We start from the raw sequence: 25,000 nt of genomic DNA, 5'->3' as shown, positions 1-25,000 counted from the left end.
ACAGTGATCTCTCTCTCCTCCTGAACTTTACTCCCTCGCTTCACCGCAGACAGGTGTGTGTGTGTGTGTGTGTGTGTGTGTGTGTGTGTGCGCGTGTGTGTGTGTGTGTGTGTGTGTGTGTGTGTGTGTGCGTGTGTGTGTGTGTGTGTGTGTGCGTGGGTTGGATGTAGTCATTGAAAAGACACGTGTAGAGTGTGTAAAAGAGAGAGAGACACACAGTGAATAAGATGTTGCACTTTGTCCACCACACCGGACGTAAACCTGTGTTCCGTGACACGGGCGTGAGTGTGTGTGTGTGTGTGTGCATTGGACGGAGGTATTGCTGTCTCTGTGAGGACCAGCTTTGAACCATGGTAGATAGGACGTCTCTGTATTGTGAGGACATCAGTCAGTTTAACCACTTCAAAGGTTCAGGTTGAATTTTCAATTTTAGTTTCAACTCATGTTTGAGGGGACATGTCTGCACTGAGGGGACATGTCTACACTGAGAGGACATGTCTGATCTGAGGGGACATGTCTACACTGAGGGGACACGTCTACACTGAGAGGACATGTCTGCTCTGAGGGGACACGTCTACACTGAGGGGACACGTCTGCACTGAGGGGACACGTCTACACTGAGGGGACACGTCTGCACTGAGGGGACACGTCTACACTGAGGGGACACGTCTGCACTGAGGGGACACGTCTACACTGAGGGGACACGTCTGCACTGAGGGGACACGTCTACACTGAGGGGACATGTCTGCATTGGCCAGTTAACTTGGCGGTGAAGTTAAATTAACAGACTTCCATTCATTTCCTGCAGACTCCCCTTAATCTTAATCTTAATCTTAACCTTAACCTTAATCTTAACCTTAGTCTTCTTCCTAAAATGTAACAATGGACGTCATGGGACTTGTGTTTTGCCCCCAGAAGGAAGACGTGTCCTCACACTGTGTGTAACAGCCGTCCCTACACACACAGTTTTTGCACACTCCCTCTCTTTTTGTTTACCACCGTTCTGTTTGTCAATAAACGAAATTTATTGTTTCATCAGAGTAATCATCAAACCGGCAGATACGCTCACACACACACACACACGCACACACACACACACACGCACGCACGCACACACGAGCCAAACTGCTCATAGTGGAAAATGTTGTCAGCGGTGGAATCTTTGAACTTTACTTAGTCTGAATGACCTCTGACCTTTCCTGTAGTGCCACCCTCAGGACAAACGCTCCCTGGTGATGAATCATCAGAGTGTCGTTTCCTGTCGGCAGGTGCATCAGGTGTGTGTTTACACAAAGTTTGAAGGAGTTTGCCGTGAGGTGTAACCTGACGTTTGAGCCTGTCCTGACGTCTGTTCACACACAGTACAAAGAAAAGCTTTTTCTGCTCTCTGGACTCAAACACCTGTGGTGGGCGGGGCCACGCCGTGTTTCACACCTGAGCCGCAGGTTGCTCTGAGGTTTCTACGTGCGGTGAAGATGTCGTACCTCAGCCTGTTTCTGCTTCTGTCCGTCCTCACTCGTCCGACAGTATCTCCTGGTGGCGTCTTCGTCCATCATCTGGAACAAACACACACACATTTCACAAACCCTCTAACTCTAGTCGGCTCCTGAACGCAGCATTACCCAAAGCTAATGTTAGCAAGCCGGCTAAGAATGAGTAATCACATTACTGTGTCCCAGCCCGACTCTGAGGACAATGTCCTCGCAGAGTACCGCGTCCTGACTCTGAAGGTGAAGTCAAACGGGTTCTCGTACCGACGCAGCGCGTCACGTCGTCAGTTTACAGGTTTTCACTGTCACTAAATGTACCATCTGAACTTTTCCCTGGAATTATATCAAATTACAGGATGAAAAGTCTTATCTTATCTTATCTTATCTTAGATAGGGTCCAGAACACATCTCAGATGCGTTCAACTTTGCAAATCTGTTTGTACATACTGTTTAGTTTTTTTTCTCAGTATAAATATATAGTTTTATATTCTATTCTATATTTTGTTGTATATTTTGTTATATATATATTTTCAATATAAATATTTTGTTTTTTGTACTTGCTTTTTATATATATATTTCTTTCTCTTTTCTTTCTTTTCTAATTTTATTCTAATTCCATCCTTGCAACGAGCACAGCAGCTAAAACAATTTCCCCTCGGGGATAAATTAAGGATTTCTGATTCGGATTCGGAAATGATTTTAAAAGCCTCCTTAAAATAAAGTGTTACTCAGATTTTACATTCTTGTGTTTATATGAGCTGCTGACAGACGTCCCGACGTAACACCGACTCTGGAGTCACTGCAGTTACATTCACATGAATTACATTATTACTTTGTTTTTAAGAAGCTCTAAAGCTAAAATTAGAACTAATCACTTTTCAATGATACGTCAAAAACTATATTCTTGGATGTTAAAAGAGCGTCTCTGAACAGAATTCAGTCCTTCATCAGAAATGATTAAGAAATCATTTTTACATCGATTACAAACTAATCTAAATGAATCTGCGCCTCTCTCAAAAGCACAAACATGACACTCTTCAGTGAAGGACCAATAAATCACTGCAGATACACACCTGATCACTGTGATTAATTACTTTTCTGAAGTATTTATACTGTGTAAACACTCTTACCTTCGGTCGATAAAGAGCCGTGTGACAGGAACAAAGAGGCAAAGACGACTGACAACTTAGTCATCAACCAGGAACAAGACAAACACACACACACACACAGAGTGTGTGTTCATGTGCTGTGTGTTAATAACAGTTGGCTCAAACGACATTATACACACACACACACACACACACACACACACACACACACACACACACACACACACACACACACACACACACTGTAAAGCCTGGCATTATGGGAACACAGGTCACCATTGGTGCGTTAATACTAGACTGTAACACACACATGGTGCAGAGTTGCGTTCGTGGCCGCCTGCAGACACAAACACATCTTATTATCATTTAGATAATAGCAGGTGTGTGTCAGTGTGTGCGCACGTGTGACAGCATTGTTTCACGCAACACTTGAATAACACACTGAGCTGCTGAGATGATTGACAGCTTCACATTAAAGGAGGCTTTGTGTAGAAACTTCAAAATAAAACATTCAGTCTCACGTCAAACCGGCAGAGAATGCTAACCGCTAACGGGTCAGTGTTGTTCCTTCATCACCACGCACACACACACACACACACACACACACACACACACACACACACACACACACACACACACACACACACACACACACACACACACTCACTACAGCACCAAACGTGGATTCATCCACCGCTGAAAATAGTCCCTACAGACGTCCTCGTTTGTCTGTTAACACCACAAAGATCTTTGTGTGATTGGACGGATTGACGTCTGTGTCTCCATCATCGACGGCGCTGCATCACTGCTCTGTTGCCACAGCTCAGGTGGCCTGTAGGGGGCAGTATTCACATCATTCGCGTGTTAACGGGACAGCTCATAACATGTACGCAAAAACACATAAATACTAGAACTTGGTACTCATCATGCAGTACTTCTGCACATATGATGCAGTTTATTTCTTAATGTTTTGATTGCTGCAATTTCTTCCAAAGACTTTTACGTTTATTTGACATTTTTATCTAAAACACACGACAAAGGATGAAGCTGCTTTTTTCAGTTCTCATCATAAGCACGTTCTTTGATGCTGCTGAATAAACGAACCTGCTTATTAAAGAAGATTTCTACTTCTGAAAATTTAATTTTGCTTTATTATCGCTAAACGTCTTTCTTTCCGTCTTCTTTGGACACGGACTGAAAGACAGATTCCACCTGAGAGCAGCTCGTGGAAATGTGACGAACGAGTCTCAGAAAAACTGTTCTAAAAATGCATCAATGCCGAGTTTCCCCATGTGTCATCCTTATTTGTGGACCAGAGGAAGTGGAAACAGACTGAAGGCAGTGACAGGTCTGCACACAGGCTGTGAGTCACACACACACACACACACACACACACACACACACACACACACACTCACACACACTTCAGACTGTGTGTATACTTTTATTGGTGGAGTACAAGGTGATACAAAGCAAATATTCACGGTTTACAAAGAAACATTGGAGGCAACAGTCTGTTCATAAAGCATTTAAATCCATTAAACAAGAACATTCTTCATCCTCATCTTCATCATAACAAAGTCGCAACAGCTAAATCAGGACGAGACATGAAACACGCACACACGCACACTCACACGCACACGCACACTAACAGCCCTGTGTAAGAAGCATGAAATACAAAAAGCTGTAGAAAAATACTCTTAAAAACCAAACACACAAAATAACAACAACCACCTGGAATGTTCTGCTAGACGTTAGCATGGAGGGGACACTGGGCAACTCGCTGGGCAACTCGCTGGGCAACTCGCTGGGCAACTCGCTGGGCAACTCGCTGGGCAACTTTGGGTTAGAAACACGTTGCCCTCTTAAATGCAACGGTGTGTTAAATTGGCTGCACACGGTTGACACCTGCCCACGTGTTGAAAACGGTCTACAGTCAGTGGAGTCTGAGTCTGGACGGACTCATTGAAAACGTTAAGCTAACGTTCGGCTAACTTCAGCAGTCAGCTGATACACGTTATTTATTCCTTACTTCAGCGCTAATTTGACATTTTCTGAGTTAGCTGAGCCTGCTGGTTCTAGCAAGTTAAAACTACTGTTAAAATGGCACAATTGGATCCACATGGCTCGGATATACATAGCTAAAGCTATTGTAGCTTACTGCTAACATTTGCTAACTTTATGAAAACACAATTATCTAAAGTGGAAATATGCTACATTTGTGCTTCACATTCTAGCTGGCGCTAATGTGGCAGTTCAGTATTTGTGTTAGTGAGTCTGGTAGCTAAACAGCTAGGTAACAGCTAGGAAGCTAAAATGGCCTCTTTTAAAACTATACAAACCGACCAAGTAGCTTGTAACTTAATCACTAAAGCTGCACTGTTAGCATATGCTAACATCATGAATCAAACACTATTTAGTTCTATCGGCATTAGCACGATATGCTAGCTATGCTTCACAACACGTTTTTAATATTTTTTCACTTTATTTTGACTTGAGAGTTGAAATTAAAAGTGAAATCCAACATGTTTGATTTGTGATGGAGTTTTAAAACGTGACTTTGTGGTTGAAGTATGGACTGTATTAATTATTCTACTGTAGTTTTTCTATTTGATAATACTGTATTTTAAGGTAAGATAAAAGAAAACGGACTGCTTTATGTCTGTTGAGTCTTTTCAGAGGAGACGATGTAAATGATTCATGCTGTGTGAACAAAGCTCTGCGATAAACGTTGTCCATCAAAGTTGCCCACATAAATTGCCAGTGTGCTTCGAAGCGAAAAGAATCCTGTCTCACGCACGCACACACACACACACACACACACATACACACACACACAGTACGTACGACATCGTACAGGTAACAAGGTTGTTTTTTACTGCTAAGTTTAAGTACAGGCACTATAGAGTGAAGCATTGTGGGAGTTTGTTTTAGCTAGCAGCTTTTAGAAATTCAGTGCTGAACACCTGAACGTTGTGACGATGTTTTTCCGTGATCATTAAAAATGTTAATCAATCAACGCAGGAGGTCGGACGACATTTCGGAAAGAGTGTGTGTGTAACTGGAGCGTTTACGTCCAGCGCACACAGAAACCCGACCTGTCTGACAGGTGAAGAACAACAGGAGAAGGTCCATCTTTACACACTTCAGCGTGAAGACAATCCGTCTCCACCGTCCTGATGACCCACCGGAAGTCTGTGGTGAGCGTTCTGGACCTGGACCTTCTTCTTGGTTTGCCGTGGTCGGCGCATTTCTGGGCGGCAACCTTTGGGCAGTGGGTGTGTCGGCCAGCCAATAACGGGGATGGGGGGGCGTGTGCTTCTGGTGGCGTCGTGCCGGGGAGGAGGGGCCAAGTTTGAATGTGGTGCAGCATTTCCTGCACAGCGTAGCTTTAGCGTGTCTGAGGCTGTGCCACTCTGAGGATTTCTGTGTCCGACTGAACTTGAACGACTGGATTGTTTTCTGGATTCTTTCTGGATTCTTTTCTGGATCGTACGTGAATTATTTCTGAATAATCATCTTCCGTCTGAAGACTTCTGACACTGTGAATAACCTAAAATCTAAAACGGAGGAATTCAAATCGATGAGCGTGATGTCTACTTGACAGCGACAGCTCGGCTAGCTAACTAGTTAGCATCTGTAATACACGTTAGCGCTGCTGCTCACACATCAGTTAGCCAGTTAGCATCTGAAGGCTATCAGTCTAGATATAGGCACAGGTAGAGGAACTGAAGGTGTGTGTGTGCGTGTGTGTGTGTGTGTGTGTGTGTGTGTGTGTGTGTGTGTGAGATTGACAGTGACATCACTTCCTCCTGGAATGCTGAAGACAGGAAGCAGCGAGCTCGGGGCAGGACGTGTTGTGTGTGTGTGTGTGTGTGTGTGTGTGTGTGTGTGTGTGTGTGTGTGTGTGTGGTGTGTGTGTGTGTGTGTGTGTCAGTCGGTCAGGTACGTGTGGATGTAGATCTGCTGCTGGATCCAGGGGGTGAAGTGCGTCACGTTGCTGTACACTCCGGGTCCGAGCACCTTACTGAAGCACACGCTGCCCCACGACGTCAGGCCGAACAGTGTCCAGCGACCACCGTCCTGCTCGCACACCAATGGGCCGCCGCTGTCGCCCTGAGAACACACACACACACACGCACACACACACACACACACACACACACTGTTATCATACAAGTGCTGATGGAAAACTACGCGTTCCTGTGGAAAATAAGTTTAGTTCAGAGCAGAAACATGAACGTGTTCCTCCAGCGTCTCACTTCTTTCTATTTTACGTCAGTGTGACATTTTTTATAAATAACTAATCGATAATTAACTGATCAAATCAAGAACAGCATCGATCAGCTGCGAGTGCAGATGTTACCATGCAGGAGTCAACGGTTCCAGCATCGTAACCGGCGCAAAGCATCCTGGGAGTGATGGTCTTCATGTCAAAGTAAGACTGACACTGAGACAGCGAGATGATCCGAACCTCCCCTTCCTGCAGCTTAAAGGGCACTGGACACACACACACGCACACGCACAGGCACGCACACGCACACCTTCTTAAAGAACAAACCAAACGATGAGAACATTTCATGAATGAAGCTCCATGTGGAGCAGGAGCTGCTAACAGGAGGCGCTAACAGCTAATTCACTCTGTTAATGGAGACACTATGGGTGCTTTTCATTACGTTGAATTGTGCCTCCTCGTCTCCTCTCTCCTTCGTCGACCCGGAAGTCGTTTCCCCTCCGCCATGATGAAGGATCTTCCAATTGCTTAAATGCACCTGAAGGAGACGAGGAGCGAGGAGAGAGGAGGCTTCTGAAGGAGATCAGAGTGAGGACACACCGGTGTATCCTACGCCGAAGTCTTTATTATTTAAGGGGCGTGTCGTATGTGGCGCACGTTTGAATCATGGCGGGAGCAGGTCTTCACAAATGTCATCCTGATTCTTGTTTCAACTGTGTCCTTTTAACAATCGTATCTGTCACCAAGAAATGAATGAAAATTCTTGGTATATTACGGTTTTTTAAAGCGAGGCTACAAGGCTGTTGGTTTAATCTACCGCACAGCCGTCCTCTGTTACGCCTCTAACGGCATTTAATTGAAACCTCATCAATAACAATCAGGAGTAGAACAGTCTGACTGCAGATCTGACCATAAGGCTACGTTCCCACCAAACGCGATGAAACGAGATCGCGCCGCAAGATTACATACAAAGTCAATGCAAAGACGTGAAGTGAAGCGTCATTTTGCCGGGCGACACGATGGCCGCGTTGGCTGCGAAAATCGCTCTCATCGCATCACCCCATCGCGCCATTGCTTCATCACTCGAGTTGAAATTATTGAACTTTTGAGGCGGATTCACGTGAAGACGCGCCGCGGCAGCCTATCAGCGTTGAGATCGTCATCGACGTACGGACGTGGTCGACGAGAGAATGAAATGGCGGAAGAAATGTTGTTGTTGGGCGGGCTTGTCGCGCGACGCGATGACGCCGCAAGGGGTTTTTGTACCAGCGTCAAAACTGGAGCGTCTGGCGCGACGCGATTTCATTTGAGGCGCTCGGTGGGAACGTAGCCTTATATCACGTTTTACAGCTTTTACAGCTGTGCAAACGTCATCAGTAAGTGACGTCGCTTCGGACTGACGCTGTGGAGCGAGGATTTTTCATTTCAGAGTTTCGTCTCCTCCGTCCTCACGTCCCTTCCTCGCATCCCTCTTTCATGTCCTCGCTGGGCGGAGCTAAGACGCGAGGAGAGGAAGCGAGTGGAGGAGACGAGGAGACCAGTTTATGGAATGAAAAGCACCCTTTGATTCACTGGCTCCAACTTTACACTTCCTGTTTGCATCACCCAGGGAATGATGGGAGCTGCAGTTCCAAACCTGAGCTGATGAGGAGGCGTCTGTGTCGTCTGTTTGCTTAGATGGTCGATTTATTTGTGTCTTCTGACTTTTTCACTGCTGCTCCACTTTGAAACAAACTAAGCTGGCTTTTTTGCGTGTGTGTGTGTGTGTGTGCGCTCACTCTTGTTGCCCATGTGACCCCAGCCTGTGATGTAACAGTAGGAGTCCGGTGAGGGAAGCTGTCCGAGCTCAGGCAGACACACCGGCCTGACGAACTCCGTCTCCTCGATCTGTAAACGCGACCACACGTCTGATCAATACCGTCCCATTAATGCTGATCATCAATGCCCCGTGTGCGTCCCTGACCTCAGAGTCCAGCTGCACCACGCTGATGTCGTAGTCGACCACCGCCCGGTTGTAGCGTGGGTGTACGACGATGGAGCGCACCCCGCGGCTCTGGCTGTGGAGGCCCGGATGGTCCAGGTTGTTGAGGCCCAGCACCACCTTCCACAGCTCGGCGCTCTCTCTCCTGATGCACACGCACACGGACCGTCAGCGCTCGCTAACACTGGCGTTAAAGTCACAGTCTGCGTGTCTGTCCGTCTTACCCCTCGAAGCAGTGCGCGACCGTCAGAGCCCACCTCCGCGCGATGAGGACGCAGCCGCAGACGTGACCGCTCTGACCGCTCTGCAGCGAGCACTGCCACGGCCACGCCCCCCGCCGCGACACCCGGCCTCCCAGGATCCTCTTCTTTCTGTGAGGGTGGAGGCCCACGGCCGGGCGCAGCCCACACTCTGACACAGAGAGAGAGAGGAGTCTCAGTCCGTCTCTGACGATAGATATCATCAATCAGTGCTTCACAGATCAATAACCTCAACAACACCTGACAAGTATAACTAATGCTGATGTCAATTGGGTGGTGCTGATCCTGCACCCATCATTATGTGTCCACGGTCATGTGTCTCTGAGGAACAGACCTAAATCAAAGTGATTTCTGAGACTCTGGCTCCACCTGGTGGACGGGCGCAGAATGACAGGATGGAGACATGAAGACAGCGTCTGTTTCTACAAGAATCAGTGAATCAATCAAACCAAGATTTTCAGCGGTTTACCTTCTCTGGTACAAAGAACCGACACTCTCCTCCTGGAATGACATGCATGACTGCAGAGAGACAGACAGACAGAGACACAGACACAGACAGAGACACAGACACAGACACAGACAGACTTGAATACTGTCACCTGATCCTGCCTGTGTATAAATACACACTTTACTTCATATGTGAACACAGTGTAGCAGTATTTGGTGTCTGGAGGTGGACCGGGGTTAGGGTCAGTCCAGCTTGTCTCGGTCTCCAGGACCAGTTCTCGTCCTGTCCTGTTACCTTCTCTTCTCCAGCCGGGCCTGCAGAGCGGATCCGTTCCTCAGGTTCCACTCGGGATGGACGTGTAACCAACGGCGACGGCCCGGGACTCCGGGCTGGTCAGCTACCATGGAAACGGAGGAGGGAACTCTGCAGAGAAGCAAACATGTGGTAGTTCATCTGTGTGTGTGCGTGCGTGTGTGCGTGCGTGCGTGCGCGCGCGCGTGCGTGTGTGTGTGTGTGTGCATGTGTGTGTGTGTGTGTGTGTGTTACTAACCTTACCCTAGTCCCAGCTGGCTGCAGGTCAGTTTGCTCAGATCCTGGTTCCACTCGTCTGCACAGACCTGATATTCTGCTGCTGTCCTGAACACCGTCAGGACGGAGCCCGATCGATCGGACAGAGACACTGCAGAGCGAGAAAAGATCAATTAGAACCTGATCGAGAACCTCACACACGCTGCACATTTTGGCTGGTTGAAAGTTCAGACATTGTTCGGTTTGTGTGTGTGTGTGTGTGTGTGTGTGTGTGTGTGTGTGTGTGTGTGTGTGTGTGTGTGTGTCGTACCACAGTTCCACTCGTCAGAGCTGTCTGAACAATGTTTCCGTCCGTCACACCACAGAGTCCGGTGGACACACTGATGGTTGTTGCAGGACAGCTCGTTGTCTCTGCAGGCCGCTGATGAGACAACAAACATCATCAATACGTCAATCAGCAGGCTGATCATCACTGACAAAACATCTGATTTACTGATCAGTGACATCATCTGATACTGAGCATGAGGAGACTCACAGCAGTTGACCTCGTCCACCATCAGGGGGCAGTCTGGGAACCCGTCACAGATCATGCTGGCTTTGATACACACCTTACTGCCAGGACACTCCCACAGAGCGCGCTCAGAGCAGCCTGATGGACACAGGGGGCGTCAAAAGATGGACCTGAACCATGTGGACCACATCAAGAACTACAGGTACTCTCAGTTCGCAGTACTAGTACTGGTACCGGCACTGGTACTGGTACTGGTACTACTGCTGCTGCTTAGGCCGCACTCTTATTTTGAAATGTGCGCGTCTCACCGCAGTTGTCCTCATCGCTGTGGTCGTCGCAGTCCAAGTGTCCGTCACAGCGTTTGGTTGCCAGGACGCAGCGACCGGACCGGCACTTGAAGTGGCTGGGCGAGCACTCTGTCGTCAAGGCGACCACCAAAAACAGCAACAACAGGAAACACATGAAAATGTGACAGGAAATCATTTCAAAGGTTAATACGAGGGATGACGGAAAGTCCGGTCCATGGCGAGGACAAACGGACACACGGCGAGTACCGTCCACTCCGGCCTCCGGCAGCAGGCAGGTGGTGTTTCCGCCCTCCTCTGGAAACTGACTGCAGTCAGAGTCCTCAGGCCACTGCAATCCCACAATGCCGAGCACCGACTCGCACCTGCCCTTCGCAGTACGACACAATGACCTGCAGGACAGAGGACAAGAGAGACAGAGATAGTCAGTGACCGGACAGACGAACCACCTGACACTTCAAAGTGAGCTAATGAACTGACGCAATCTAACAGAGCAGAACAGAAGTCAGGGTTCGGCTCAGATCCAGGTTTCAGAGTCACAGCAGAAAAAAAAAGTACCTTACCCACAATCCGCTAAGAGGACGAGCTACGTCATCAGCTAATGGTAGCACTAGCTAGCGCGGTTAGCAAGCTGCATCTGTAACTCACAGTGACTGTGGTTTTAACTGGGATGCTGATGTTGAAAACAACGTGAAAGCCGACTCGTCAGATTGAAACTGAACGACTTTTTTAGACAAACAAAACTTTGCAGAACTGAAAAAACTGAAAAGACGAAATCATGCAGTGCCATTGATCCTGAGTGACAGGTCGCCATGGTGGCCACGCCCTGAAGGAGACCCCTTTTCGGGTCTCAACGAGACCATCAGTTACAGTTACTAGACGACTGGACTCATTTTCCCATTGGCTTCCACACAGCCGGACCACGAAGCCCCTCACAAAGAGCAGCCGAGGCTCTGCAGACTGACGCCCAGACACACTGACAGACCGGCCGGGTGCTGACCTGCAGGGCGGGACCCTCTGCAGGGTGACCGGGTCACACTTGGGCACCAGCAGCGTGCAGGCGTAGAACATGAGGTACTGGTAGCAGCCGGTCTGGACCAGGGCCGGGAACAGGGAGGACTCCCAGGACACGGAGCTCTCCCTCTGGGACAGGTGGCCCAGGTAGTTGGGGTAGCTGGTCAGGTTGTAGGGCAGGTTCATGCACAGCTCCAGGCTGATGGGCTCACAGCGGGCTGAGGCGGAGAGGCAGAGTATGAACACATGAACGGCACCCTGTCACCAACCAACAGAGCCCGTTACTCACGTTCTGCACTGAAGTACAGGTTTGAGGTACTTGGCTTTACTCGAGTATTTGCTGCTTCATATTTCTGCTCACTGACGTTGGAGCTGAAGTACTTTCTGTCTCTGAATCCTCGAACATAAACCAGCTCGTCTCGACAGAAAATTCTGAAAGAAGCTGAAGCGACGCTGGATTTCTTTTAGGTTTTCTCTTTCACGTGAGTTTAACTACGCCGCCTTGAAACCAGAGCATCAGTGATACTGATGCAGTACTCTAACAGACGGGATGCAGTAAATGTACTGTGAAAGGGGACATTCTGCATAATGAGTACTTTTACTTCACTGCTTGGTTTCATTGTTCTGATAACATGTTTGCTTAACTTCTTTATGGTATTTAGTGGTGGAAGATGTACTGAAATGTTTTACTTCAAAAGCAGTAATACCACATTATAAAAGTACTCCATTACAAGTAAAAGCTCTGCATTAAAAATACTTCAGTGTAAGTACAAAATTATTAAATGCAAAATCTTCTTACAGCATCAGAAGTACTGAATCAAACGTCCCAACAGAGTTTATTTACCATGACTGAATATTAGTACTGAAACAACAGTAAGTACTACAATGAGTACTTACTGTTGTTTCAGTATTTTCAGTATTTTTTCTACAACAAACAGAATTAAGAAAATTGTCAGACTTTACTGTGAAACTACAGGTGAGAAGTTAAAGTACAATCAGTACCTGTGGTGAAGTAAAGAGGAGTAGAAATATTCAAGTAAAGTACAAGTACCACGAACACGCATTTGTGTGCAGTACAGAGTGAAGTACTGCAGAATCTCCACTCACTGCAGTTGCCGCTGTTGGCTCGGGGGTCGCAGGGGGCACCCCCCCCCCCACACGCTGACGGACAGGAAGTGGAGATACAGCTGGACTGACCGGGGGGACACACACCCTGAGCTGGAAAACACACACACACACACACACACACACACGCACACACACAGACATGGTAAGTGCGGGAGCAGCAGGTGGATGAAGAGATGTGAGACAGGTGTGAGGCGGACAGGTGTCTCACTCTGCTCTCTGCTGCAGTGCTCCTCATCGCTGCCGTCCTTACAGTCGTCCTCTCCATCACAACGAAACGCCGACGGGACACACTGACCGTTCCTGCACTCCAACAGACCCTGACTCTTACAGGCTGTGCGCGCGCACACACACACACACACGCACACGCACACACACACACACACACACACACACACACACACACACACACACACACACACACACACACACACAGCTCAGTGTCAGTGTCAGTGTTCAGAAAGCAGACAAAGCCTCCAGCATGAATCAGCATGAATCAGCAGTGACTCAGCTGTTTTCACTCTCCGTCATGTTTCCCTCAGAGGAGGAACCTCGAGGCGGATCGTTGAGGATTCCTCCTCCTGGGACCTGAACTGGGCTCAGAGCGGCAGCCTCATCCCCGTCCTCCAGTCACCTGCTGGCCCTCATGTTTCCAGGTGTTTGTGAGGTTTTATTGTGACAAATCTTTAGCATAAGCAAGCTACAAACATGACAGAAGAGTTGGTTCAGGGCAGAGAGCTAACAGGAGCTAAGAGGTTCGCTCGTTAGCTCAAAGGCTTTAGCTCGTTAGCAGGCAGGAATTAGCTCACAGACGTTAGCTTGTTAGCTTGCAGACGTTATCTTGTTAGCTAACAGACATTAGCTTGTTAGCTAACAGACATTAGCTCACAGACGTTAGCTTGTTAGCTTGCAGACGTTGGCTTATTAGCTTGCAGACATTAGCTCGCAGACGTTAGCTTGTTAGCTCGCAGACGTTAGCTTGTTAGCTCACAGACATTAGCTGACAGATGTCAGCTTGTTAGCTTGCGGATGTTAGCTTATTAGCTTGCAGACATGAGATGTTTTTCCTCGTCAGCTTCGTTGATTTCTGTAAATATCTCTTATTGTGAATCTGATGCAGCAACATGTTTCACGGACTGAAAGATGAGGAACGCTCCAAAAACACCTGTTTGGATTATTCCACAGGTAAACAGGCTCTTTGGTAACAGGTGAGAGGATCAATGAGTGCATGAAAGATGTGACGACATGAAGCTGCTGTCAGTGAACACTTTGATTATTGATGACTGATTGTGGTTATTGATGTTTCACAGTCCACACTTTGACTATCAGCGGTGTAACATTGACCAAGTCTTCATTCTACGATATGAATCTGGATGACAGACATCCGTCTCAGCAGTCTGTCCAATAATGGAGGGTCCCAGGTGGGATAAGACAAACACATACACTCAATTCTGCTGGTTTTGGTTGGCTCTCCTCTCTTTGGACACTTGAACCTGAGGCTCAGAGACGTCTCCGAGCTGCTTCATCTCTGTCTCAACTCACAGCAGTTGAGCTCGTCGCTCTTGTCCAGACAGTCGTGGTCTCCGTCACACAGCCAGTCCGTGGACACGCAGCGTCCATCACCACAGCGATGTTCACGAGCCGGATCGCACACTGACAACACACAGAGACAGAGCAGGTGTCTAAAGAGACAGAACAGGTGTCTAAAGAGACAGAGCAGGTGTCTAAAGAGACAGAGCAGGTGTCTAAAGAGACAGAGCAGGTGTCTAAAGAGACAGAACAGGTGTCTAAAGAAACAGAGCAGGTGTCTAAAGAGACAGAGCAGGTGTCTAAAGAGACAGAACAGGTGTCTAAAGAGACAGAGCAGGTGAACACATGAATGTGGGGCTGCTGTGGAATCAGCCTGTCAGTTGAACTTTAATGTGAAGGAGCTGCTCACCAAAATGAAAGCGCCGTCATTTAGAGACATGAGAGACCCACCACATGATACTGTGTGTGTGTGTGTGTGTGTGTGTGTGTGTGTGTGTGTGTGTGTGTGTGTGTGTGTGTTCTCCCTCACCACAGTTGATCTCATCACTCAGGTCTCCACAGTCGTCATAACCGTCACACACCAGAGTGGGCGAGAGACACCGACCAGTGCTGCAGCGAAACTTTCCATCTGAGCACACTGGAGGGGGGGGTGGGGGTGGGGGGGGGGGGGGGGGTGGGGGTAGATCATTATTGTTGCTCTTGTTGTTGTCGTTGTTGTTGTCGGGTGTGAAATGTGCCGTACACTGTCTGAATCTGTTCGTCTTCGTGTCTTTTCCCTCACAGGTGACTTCCTGTCCCACCTGCTCTGTCTCTGTCTTCAGCTTCTTTCTTTTTGAAATGTCTCTTTCTCATTTTGTCTCATTTAATTTCTCCTCTCTCTCATTCTGTCTGTCTTTTCTGATTTTATTTGTCTTCCTCACTTTGACTCATTTGTTTTTGTGTTTTTTTACTTTTGTCTTCTTTCCTTCTTTCATCTTTTGATGGCCTTTTCTCTTGAACTCCGTTCGTCTCATTTGGGTCTTTAGTCTTCCTCGTGTCACCTCGTCCTCCAGTTGTCTTGTTGTTGTCCTGTCTCATTCAGTCTTTCCATCCTTTTGTTAGAGGTCAGACAGAGGACGAGGGACATAAACAGACAAAGACAAACGTCTCTGTCTCTACATTCCAGTGGTCTCAGCCTATAGTCTCTTTACATCACCATGACGACCACCTCTCTGTCACAGACAAACAGTTCCGGAACATCACTGTCATCCAATCAATGACTAGCAAACACATCGCCACGACAACGGGCTGAAAACTCCCTCTGCTATTTACACACACAAAGCAGTGTGTGTGTGTGTGTGTGTGTGTGTGTGTGTATGTGTGTCTCTGAGTATGTGTGTGTCTGTGTGTGTGTGTGCGTGCGTGTGTGTGTGTGTGTGTGTCTGAGTGTGTATGTGTGTGTGTGTGTGTGTGTGTGTGTGTGTCTGAGTGTGTGTGTGTCTGTGTGTGTGTGTGTGTGTGTGTATGTGTGTCTCTGAGTATGTGTGTGTCTGTGTGTGTGTGTGTGTGTATGTGTGTGTGTCTGTGTGTGTGTGTGTGTGTGTCTGAGTGTGTGTGTGTGTGTGTGTCTGAGTAGGTGTGTGTGTATGTGTGTCTCTGAGTATGTGTGTGTGTGTGTGTATGTGTCTGAGTGTGTGTGTGTGTGTGTGTGTGTGTGTGTGTGTGTGTGTGTGTCTGAGTAGGTGTGTGTGTATGTGTGTCTCTGAGTATGTGTGTGTGTGTGTGTGTGTGTGTGTGTGTGTGTGTCTGAGTGTGTGTGTGTGTGTGTCTGTCTGAGTAGGTGTGTGTGTCTGAGTAGGTGTGTGTGTATGTGTGTGTCTGAGTGTGTGTGTGTGTGTGTGTGTGTGTGTGTGTGTGTGTGTGTGCGTCTCACCGCAGTGTGTCTCGTCGCTCCAGTCGTCACAGTCATTGTATCCGTTACACACCAGTTTCTGAGGGACACAGATCCCCGTCGCGCACAGGAAGTGGTCCTTCCCTCCACACACAGCTGTCAGCCAATGAGAGAGGGCAGAGCAGTGATGTCACAGAACATGTGATCAGTTTAAAGGTTAAAACACCAACATGTGTGTGCGTGTCACTCACAGGGCTTCCCTTTGATCTGTCGCGGTGTGTAACAGGCCAAAGGGGCGGGGCCTGCTGTGGCCATGGACGATGATGACGAAGATGATGATGACGATGATGATGACGATGATGATGGTGGCGGCGACACAGCAGAGCTGATGTTGCTGAACTGTGAGCAACGCAGGAAGTCAGGCCAGGAGGCGTTGAACATCTGGAGGACGGGCTCGCAGCCTTCCCTCGCCGCCTCGCAGAACGAAGCGCAGGGCAGCACAACCCGCCTGAGGGCACACACACACACACACACAGGCGCACGCGCACACACACACACACACACACAGTCTGAACCGCTGACATTCATGGAGCAACAAATTTTTGTCCAACAATCGTTTGTAACTGTCTTAAAGTCGTTCATCTCAAATACCCAGAATGCCCCCCCCCCCCCCCCCCCCCCCAACCTGTTGTGCGTGTCGTCAGCGGCGATGCACTCGGGCAGCGCCAGCGAGCAGCCGAACAGCATGATGTGTCTGTAGCAGGACAGTCTGCTGAGGTAGCTGAAGAACCTGAAAGACAGTCAGAAGGTTAGTCCACATGAGACCACATGAGACCAGCTCAGACCACAGGAGACCAGCTCAGACCACAGACCAGCTCAGTCCACATGAGACCAGCTCAGACCACAGGAGACCAGCTCAGACCACATCAGACCAGCTCAGACCACATCAGACCAGCTCAGACCACAGGGACAGCTGACAACAGGTGAGCTCTCTGGGGGGTGGGGCTACGATGAGGTGCTCACCATTTGTCTTTGGGTGTGGTTACCTTAGCAACATTTCCACCTCTGAGCTCTTCACCACGGCGACGGAGGAGGACAGCCAGGTTTGGTTGTAGGACAGCATGTGACACTGAGGCTCCGCGATCAGCTGACAGCTGCCTGGAGACAGAGAGGACGAGGGTCAGGCTGCAGACATCATGACGGACCTCAAGTGACACGGACTTATGTCAACGTCTCGTACGACCATGCGAGCACGCCATCTTTCTCTCACACTTTAACAAACTGACTGGAGGTTACACCGGCAGGTACTCTGGTGACCACGCAGCGTCCAATCAGAGAGCAGGACAGTCTGAAGCTCATTAGCATTCACCTCAACTGAAACTCAGTACAGAGACACTGAAGGACAGCAGAGACACGGAGACACAGAGACACAGAGACGAGGGGAATTTTAAAATAGAAACTGAATGGACGATTCATTACACACACACACACACACACACACACACACACACACACACACACACACACACACACACACACACACACACTCTCTCTCTCTCTCTCAGGTATCTACTCGTCCATCCTGCAGTAATGGAGACTAATAAGATTTTCATGTTTGACAGAAAAGGACGCAGCAGTAACACAGACAGAGGGACAGAGGACAGACAGACAGAGGAACAGACAGAAGGACAGAGGACAGACAGACAGAAGGACAGAGAGACAGAAGGACAGACAGACAGAAGGACAGAGGACAGAGGGACAGACAGAAGGACAGACAGACAGAAGGACAGAGGACAGACAGGCAGAGGAACAGACAGAAGGACAGAGGACAGACAGGCAGAAGGACAGACAGAAGGACAGAGGACAGACAGGCAGAAGGACAGACAGACAGAAGGACAGAGGGACAGACAGAAGGACAGAGGTCAGACAGGCAGAGGAACAGACAGAAGGACAGAGGACAGACAGGCAGAAGGACAGAGACAGAAGGACAGAGACAGAAGGACAGACAGACAGAAGGACAGAGGACAGACTGACAGAGGGACAGGCAGAAGGACAGAGACAGACAGAAGGACAAACAGAAGGACAGATGTTTGTGGGACTTGTAGTTTTAAGTTCTTCTTCATCTGTTCTGAACACCCTCGTCTTCTTAAAGGTTCTTTTCTGTCTCTCAAACTTCAGACCACGTTTCCCATGAAACCTTGCAGCTTCCTGTTCTCGTCCTCACTTCCTGTTTCACTCTGCTGTCAGTGCGACTGTTACCTGAGTCAGGCGCCAGGGTGGTGCTGATTGGCCAGGCGGTGCTCAGAGACGTCACGGAGGACAGCCAATCGGGAGGCTTCGTGTAGGGCTGCGTGGGCGGGGTCTGAGAGGAGGAGGCCGGAGGAAGGCCGGCGGTAGCGGCCGAAGCACTGCGGTTTCGCGGCAAAGCCGTGACGTTCTCCACTTCAAAGATGGCGGGGTGGTTTGTGCTGTTGCCATGGTAACCAGGGTCGCTGTCGGCAATGGGCTCGGGGGAGGGGAGGGGGCTTGAGTCCAAGAGGCCGCTGCCAAATATACCTGGAAAAGACACAGGACAGAAGAGCCAATCACACGACCGGTGTGATTGAGATCAATGAGCCAATCACAGTGAGGCACCGCTGACTATAGAAGAACAATTACATACACAACATGATAGGGGGTGGGGGGGTGGGGGGGGGGTGCACACGCCATGCATTTGTGAAAGTCTTTCTGCTTTTAACCCATCCTGGTCGTCCTTCCTCCGCGGCAGACCAGGAGCGGTGGGCTGCCCGCCGACCGGCGCCCGGGGACCTTCTAGCTGTGAGGCGACAGCGTTACCACCTGTGCCACCGCGCCACCAATAAGACTCAAAGGACAAAACACAACAGGACAGACAGGACCTGGTGGTGAGTGTGTGTGTGTATTTCAACAGGACAAACGTGCTGTTAAAGGCATGTGTAATGTATCTCACACACACACACACACACACACACACACACACACACACACTGTGTTCAGTGGGAAATTTCTATGAATAGTGTCAGAGTGATCTAGTTACCATGGTGAACCAGACAGACTGATCTATTTGATCTGAGTCACACACACACACACACACACACACACACACAGAGTCAGTGTCTGGACTGTGAAACATCAATAAGCAGAATCAATCATCAATAATCAAAGTGTTCACTGACAGCAGCTTCATCGTCACATCCTTCATCCACTCATGTGTTCACCTTTCACACCCAGTCATGATGCTCTCACCTGTTCACCTGTGGAACGTTACACACACACACTAACACACTCACACACAGTAACACATGCATACACACACACACAAACACAAATACATGCATACACACATACACACACACACAGTATCTCACACACACACACACACACACACACACACACACACACACACACACACACACACACACACACATTAATACATACACACATAGTATCACACACACACACATTAATACATGCATACACACACACACACACACACACACACACACACACACACTGATAAGGCATACACACACACAGTAACACTCACTAACACATGCATACACACACTCACACACACAGACACACAGATTTACGGAGTGTGTGTGTGATGTGTCACGGAGGTGACAACAGAAAACAGCTGTAGAAGAAGAGATCAAAGAGAAGAAGAAAAACAGGAAGAAGAAGAAAAAGAAGAAGAACTGTGTGACTATGTGAAAAATAAAAACAGGAAGAAGAAGAAAAAGAAGAAGAACTGTGTGACTATGTGAAAAACAGAGAGAGAGAGAGATGGGACGAGAAAGGAAAGAGTGATAAACAGAGGAGCAGAGGAGGAGCAGAGGAGGAGCAGAGGAGGAGCAGAGGAGGAGCAGAGAGGAGAGAGCAGAGAAGGAGCAGAGGAAGGGAGGAGGAGGAAGAGCAGAGGAGGAGAGAGTGATAAACAGAGGAGCAGAGGAGGGAGCAGAGGAAGGAGCAGAGGAGGAGCAGAGGAAGGAGCAGAGGAGGAGCAGAGAAGAGCAGAGGAGAGAGAGAGTGATAAACAGAGGAGCAGAGGAGGAGCAAGGAGCAGAGGAGGAGCAGAGGAGGAGAGAGTGATAACAGAGGAGCAGAGGAGGCAGAGAGAGCAGAGGAGGAGCAGAGAGGAGCAGAGGAGGAGAGTGAAACAGAGGAGCAGAGGAGCAGAGGAGAGCAGAGGAGGAGCAGAGGAGGAGCAGAGGAGGAGAGAGTGATAAAGAGAGCAGAGGAGAGCAGAGAGAGCAGAGGAGCAGAGGAGGAGCAGAGGAGAGCAGAGGAGGAGCAGAGGAGAGCAGAGGAAGAGCAGAGGAGGAGCAGAGGAAGGAGCAGAGGAGGAGCAGAGGAAGAGCAGAGGAAGAGCAGAGGAGGAGCAGAGGAAGAGCAGAGGAGGAGAGAGTGATAAACAGAGGAGCAGAGGAGGAGCAGAGGAAGGAGCAGAGGAGGAGCAGAGGAGGAGAGAGTGATAAACAGAGGAGCAGAGGAGGAGCAGAGGAAGAGCAGAGGAGGAGCAGAGGAAGGAGCAGAGAAGGAGCAGAGGAAGAGCAGAGGAGGAGCAGAGGAAGGAGCAGAGGAGGAGCAGAGGAAGAGCAGAGGAGGAGAGAGTGATAAACAGAGGAGCAGAGGAGGAGCAGAGGAAGGAGCAGAGGAGGAGCAGAGGAAGAGCAGAGGAGGAGAGAGTGATAAACAGAGGAGCAGAGGAGGAGCAGAGGAAGAGCAGAGGAGGAGAGAGTGATAAACAGAGGAGCAGAGGAGGAGCAGAGGAGGAGCAGAGGAGGAGCAGGTTGAGTTTTACTCGCTGCGTAAATAGTTGAAATTCTTTCTGTCTGAATGCTTGAGACACTAACTCTGCTCCTGATTGGCTGAGGGACTCCCTGCTGTCATGGTGATGAGAGGAAGCACGACACACACACACACACACACTGCCCACACATTTCATGTAATTAAGTCGCCTGTGAATTAATTAGACATGAATGTGTGTCATCTCTCCTCCATCAGTCACTTCAACATCCTTTCTTCCTTCTCGTCTTTCCTTCCTCCTTTCCTCCCTTCCGTCATCCATCTTTCCTTGCTTTCGCCCTTCCTTCCTTCCTTCCGTCCTTTGCTAGCACAAAGCTAACGCGACTACGATGGCAAACCTCAGCGGTAACGGCTCAAAGACTGACCAATGACAACACTTTGAAGACATCAGAGACTCTTTGTCTTCATATGGTGGACAGAAAATGTCCCTGCTGACGTCCACCCACAAAATCACAGTTTGTTCCACGACCGCTCAAAAGAGTTTGTCTTCAGCAGGCTTCCGTACAGAAACCAGCGTGTGTGTCTATGCATTGTGCGTGCGTGCGTATGTGTGTGTGTGTGTGTGTGTGTGTGTGTGTGTGTGTGTGTGTGTGTGTGTGTGTGTGTGTGTCCATACCTGTGAGGGCCAGGACGAGCAGCAGCAGGCCGGCCAGCAGGCTCACTGAGGGAATCAGGATGTAGAGGAGAAGTCGAAGGTGATTGGTCGAGCCCAGCTTGTGAGGACACGGCTCCCCGCCCATCCCGGCCTCAGGTCCTCGAGTCTGGAGGACACATGGAGACGAGTTCACTTTCATTGGACTTCAGCAAACATCATCGGCGGCTGCAGGTTTTTGGCAAACTCTGGCTCTGCGCGTGATGTCACAACAGGAAGTAGCTTTGTGGCGTTTGGTGAGCGAACACTGAGTGTGTGTTGGCTGAAGGAGAGCTCGAGCCGCACTGACCCTCTGAGAAGGCCCGCCCCCTCCCCCAGGTTATTTTTAACGGGCGGAGAGAGGGCGGGGGGGCTGACCTGCTGTTTCTGTCCTCTCAGAGTTTCCGTTGGAGTTATTTTTGAAGCTCTGATGACGAGCTGACACTCGACACCACACACACACACACACACACACACACACACACACACACACACACACACACACACACACACACACACTGCTGCTCGCTCGCCCCCCGCCCTCTCTCTCTCTGTTCAATACAACTATTGATAGATCTCACTGATCACTGACTCCATGGATCCGTCCCCGGCGTTTTCAGCCGTCTGTGGGCCATCTGTGGGTCGTCTGTGGACAGTCTATGGACAGTCTGTGGGCCGTCTGTGGGCCGTCTGTGGACAGTCTATGGACAGTCTGTGGGCCGTCTGTGGGCCGTCTGTGGACAGTCTATGGACAGTCTGTGGGCCGTCTGTGGGTCGTCTGTGGACAGTCTATGGACAGTCTGTGGGTCGTCTGTGGACAGTCTATGGACAGTCTGTGGGCCGTCTGTGGGTCGTCTGTGGACAGTCTATGGACAGTCTGTGGACAGTCTGCGGACAGTCTGTGGACAGTCTGTGGACAGTCTGTGGTCTTTGTTCCGTTTCGTTCGTTTGAAAGCTTAAAAACGACCTGAAGTGATTCAGAGCAGTGAAACAAAGGAGCAAATGCTTTTATTTTGAAGTACAGACATCCAGTGTGGACGGACGCTGACTTGGGATCAGGTCCAGCGTCTGTGACGAGCTTCATCTCTCTGCTGAGTTTGTTTTCTTGCAGTAACGACGATTCATCAATAATCCAAACTGCGTCAGCTCAACGTCATTATTGACTTTCTGTGTGATCAGCCATCGATCGATCAATCGATCGATCAATCATGAATTGCACAGATGAATAAAATGTGTCACTGCAGAGAATGAAGAGACAGATAAGAGTCCAGGTCCAGGTCCAGTTTTCAGGACTCAGGCCTAGACCTTCTGGATGGTCTCAGAAACTGAAGGTTTGTCCATCTGATAAAAACCCTTGAAGACGTCCTCAGACGGCGGGACATGGACAGACAAACTGACGAGCAGGTCAATCGATCGTGTTTGTTTCACGCTTCAAACACAGATGATGATGATGATGATGATGATGATGATGATGATGAAGGACTGTCTCCTGTGGGACATTCTGGGTCTTTCTTTGGTCAAACAGCTGTTTGAGGCTGATTAAACTGAAGTTATGAGAAACCTGCTGAAGTCAGACGAAATCAACAGAGAAGTCAATAAATAATAATCATCTTCATCGATAAGTTCCTTCAGTTTCTCCTCATCAGTACTGATCAGCAGATATTTGAATTAATCCGTCACTCGTGAATTTTCAGCTGAAGGACGTGAAGGTTTGCAGCGTGTCTGTCTTCACTCAATGAACCGAATAACACGCCTGTGTGGACGGAGAGGACAGAGACGCTGTCTCCTTCAGCTCTGTGGACATTTCTCTGTTTCTCAGACGGAGAAATGAACGAGGAGTGGAAATAATATCCAGATCGATGAGTGATCAAGAAGAAGAAGAAGAAAAGCCTCCTCATCGTCAGTTTGACCTGACAAACGGCTGCTGATCACCTTCATCATCCTCAACTTACTCATCCACACTTGGAGCTCGAGCTTCATCGACGAGACCTGACGGACACAACCGACAGAGGAAGACAGAGGACAGAGACGAGGGGACAGACTCAAGGACAGCAGCGCGGAGCAAAGGCAGAGAGAGCTCCGCAAACACGGAGGAGAAGACGGAGGGACAGACGGAGACTCACCGCCGCAGTTCCCGCTCCGCTGAAGGTGACACGCGGGCAGGTCTCCAGCCGCGCGGACATGACCCGATGCTGCCCGCCGCTGAGCGCGAGACCATCCCTCTACCCGCCGCCCGCCAGCTGCTCCGCTACCTAAGCGAGCACGAGACCCGCTGGCTCCGCCCCCTCCGCCCTCCCTCCCCCCGCACGTTTGAAGTCGGTGACGCGCGCTCTCTGACACACACACACACACACACACACACACACACACACACACACAAACAGTCTCACCGCGGGGACACGAGCCCCTCACCCCCACTTCAACCAGCCTGAAGCCCAGTCTGAGGTCCCCACAGTGACAGGAAGCCCCCACCGAGACACACACACACACACACACACACACACACACACACACACACACACACACACACAGCTCAGGTTATGCCCACGTGACGAGGCCTTAAGGAGGGATTAAACAAAATTCACGGTCAAGTGCGGGCTGAGACACGAGCCTCGTGTCTGTGTGTGTGTGTCCGTGTGTGTGTGTGTGTGTGTGTGTGTTAAATTCACAAACACACTCTCTTCTCAACTTTGTGATCGGTGATGTGTCTTGTCCTGCTATCATTGTGAGGACCACTGACGTTACAGCGAGGTGAGACGGACACATGGTGAATTGTGAGGACGTCTCAGGCTCTCATTAGTTCAAAGCCGTTTAAAGGGACACAGACAGACCTGAAGTGAAGACCGTTGACTCTGGACTGTAGGGAGCTCAGCGTCCACTTTCTGACTTGTCTCAGAGACCTCGTCTCTTTCAGACGTCCTCACAGGATGTAAGTATGGAACCTGAGGCCAGGCGGTCAAATGGACTGACGGTCCATATTTGGTGGAGGTCATGTGATGGTGACAAAGCTGTTTCCATGGTAACACATTCTATCCAGGATGAAGACAGTGAGGTGAAGCTAGCAAGCGACACCGAGCGACTGTTTATGGTTGGTGTTTGGCTAAAGTCACACCGGGTCCCCAGAGCAAAGCAAAGGC

The 25,000-nt window shown here is 49.3% G+C and overlaps 2 protein-coding genes across 2 annotated transcripts in view; both read right to left on the bottom strand.

The window, feature by feature from the left end:
- Positions 1–5,850, bottom strand: part of LOC139351703 (sodium/hydrogen exchanger 9B2) — an 11,879-nt gene extending 6,029 nt beyond the window's left edge. The window contains exons 1-4 of the mRNA XM_070993707.1: positions 5,788–5,850; positions 2,621–2,668; positions 1,485–1,556; positions 1–38 (exon numbers count right to left, since the gene is read on the bottom strand). The exon at positions 1–38 is cut by the window's left edge and continues 59 nt beyond it. Coding sequence (XP_070849808.1) covers positions 1–38; positions 1,485–1,556; positions 2,621–2,668; positions 5,788–5,850 — 221 coding nt within the window. The remainder of the gene's footprint in view (positions 39–1,484; positions 1,557–2,620; positions 2,669–5,787) is intronic.
- Positions 5,851–6,524: 674 nt separating this feature from the next.
- Positions 6,525–24,094, bottom strand: corin (corin, serine peptidase). Its single transcript, XM_070993290.1, has 24 exons — positions 23,987–24,094; positions 21,849–21,993; positions 18,665–18,961; positions 17,452–17,563; positions 17,091–17,195; positions 16,657–16,913; positions 16,448–16,561; positions 15,065–15,172; positions 14,548–14,658; positions 13,217–13,339; positions 12,988–13,098; positions 11,867–12,098; positions 11,116–11,258; positions 10,870–10,977; positions 10,586–10,699; positions 10,361–10,471; positions 10,078–10,201; positions 9,817–9,945; positions 9,544–9,593; positions 9,039–9,225; positions 8,797–8,959; positions 8,612–8,720; positions 6,966–7,099; positions 6,525–6,715 (listed from the first exon to the last, which is right to left on the bottom strand). Exons 1-24 carry the CDS (start codon positions 24,044–24,046, stop codon positions 6,533–6,535), a joined length of 3,330 nt encoding a protein of 1,109 aa, XP_070849391.1. The 5' UTR covers positions 24,047–24,094; the 3' UTR covers positions 6,525–6,532.
- Positions 24,095–25,000: the final 906 nt, after the last annotated feature.

Source organism: Chaetodon trifascialis, chromosome 23 (genome assembly GCF_039877785.1).
Source record: "Chaetodon trifascialis isolate fChaTrf1 chromosome 23, fChaTrf1.hap1, whole genome shotgun sequence".
Taxonomy (NCBI): domain Eukaryota; kingdom Metazoa; phylum Chordata; class Actinopteri; order Chaetodontiformes; family Chaetodontidae; genus Chaetodon; species Chaetodon trifascialis.
This window is presented reverse-complemented; position numbering and strand designations above follow the sequence as displayed.

What these genes read in the sequence shown, in the direction of transcription:
- corin (XM_070993290.1), bottom strand. Translation starts at nt 24,046, where the DNA reads ATGTCCGCGCGGCTGGAGACCTGCCCGCGTGTCACCTTCAGCGGAGCG. An exon ending in GCGGAGCGGGAACTGCGGCG is followed by an intron (nt 21,994 to 23,986) that starts GTGAGTCTCCGT and finishes TGTGTCCTCCAG; the next exon opens with ACTCGAGGACCTGAGGCCGG. An exon ending in GCTCGTCCTGGCCCTCACAG is followed by an intron (nt 18,962 to 21,848) that starts GTATGGACACAC and finishes TGTCTTTTCCAG; the next exon opens with GTATATTTGGCAGCGGCCTC.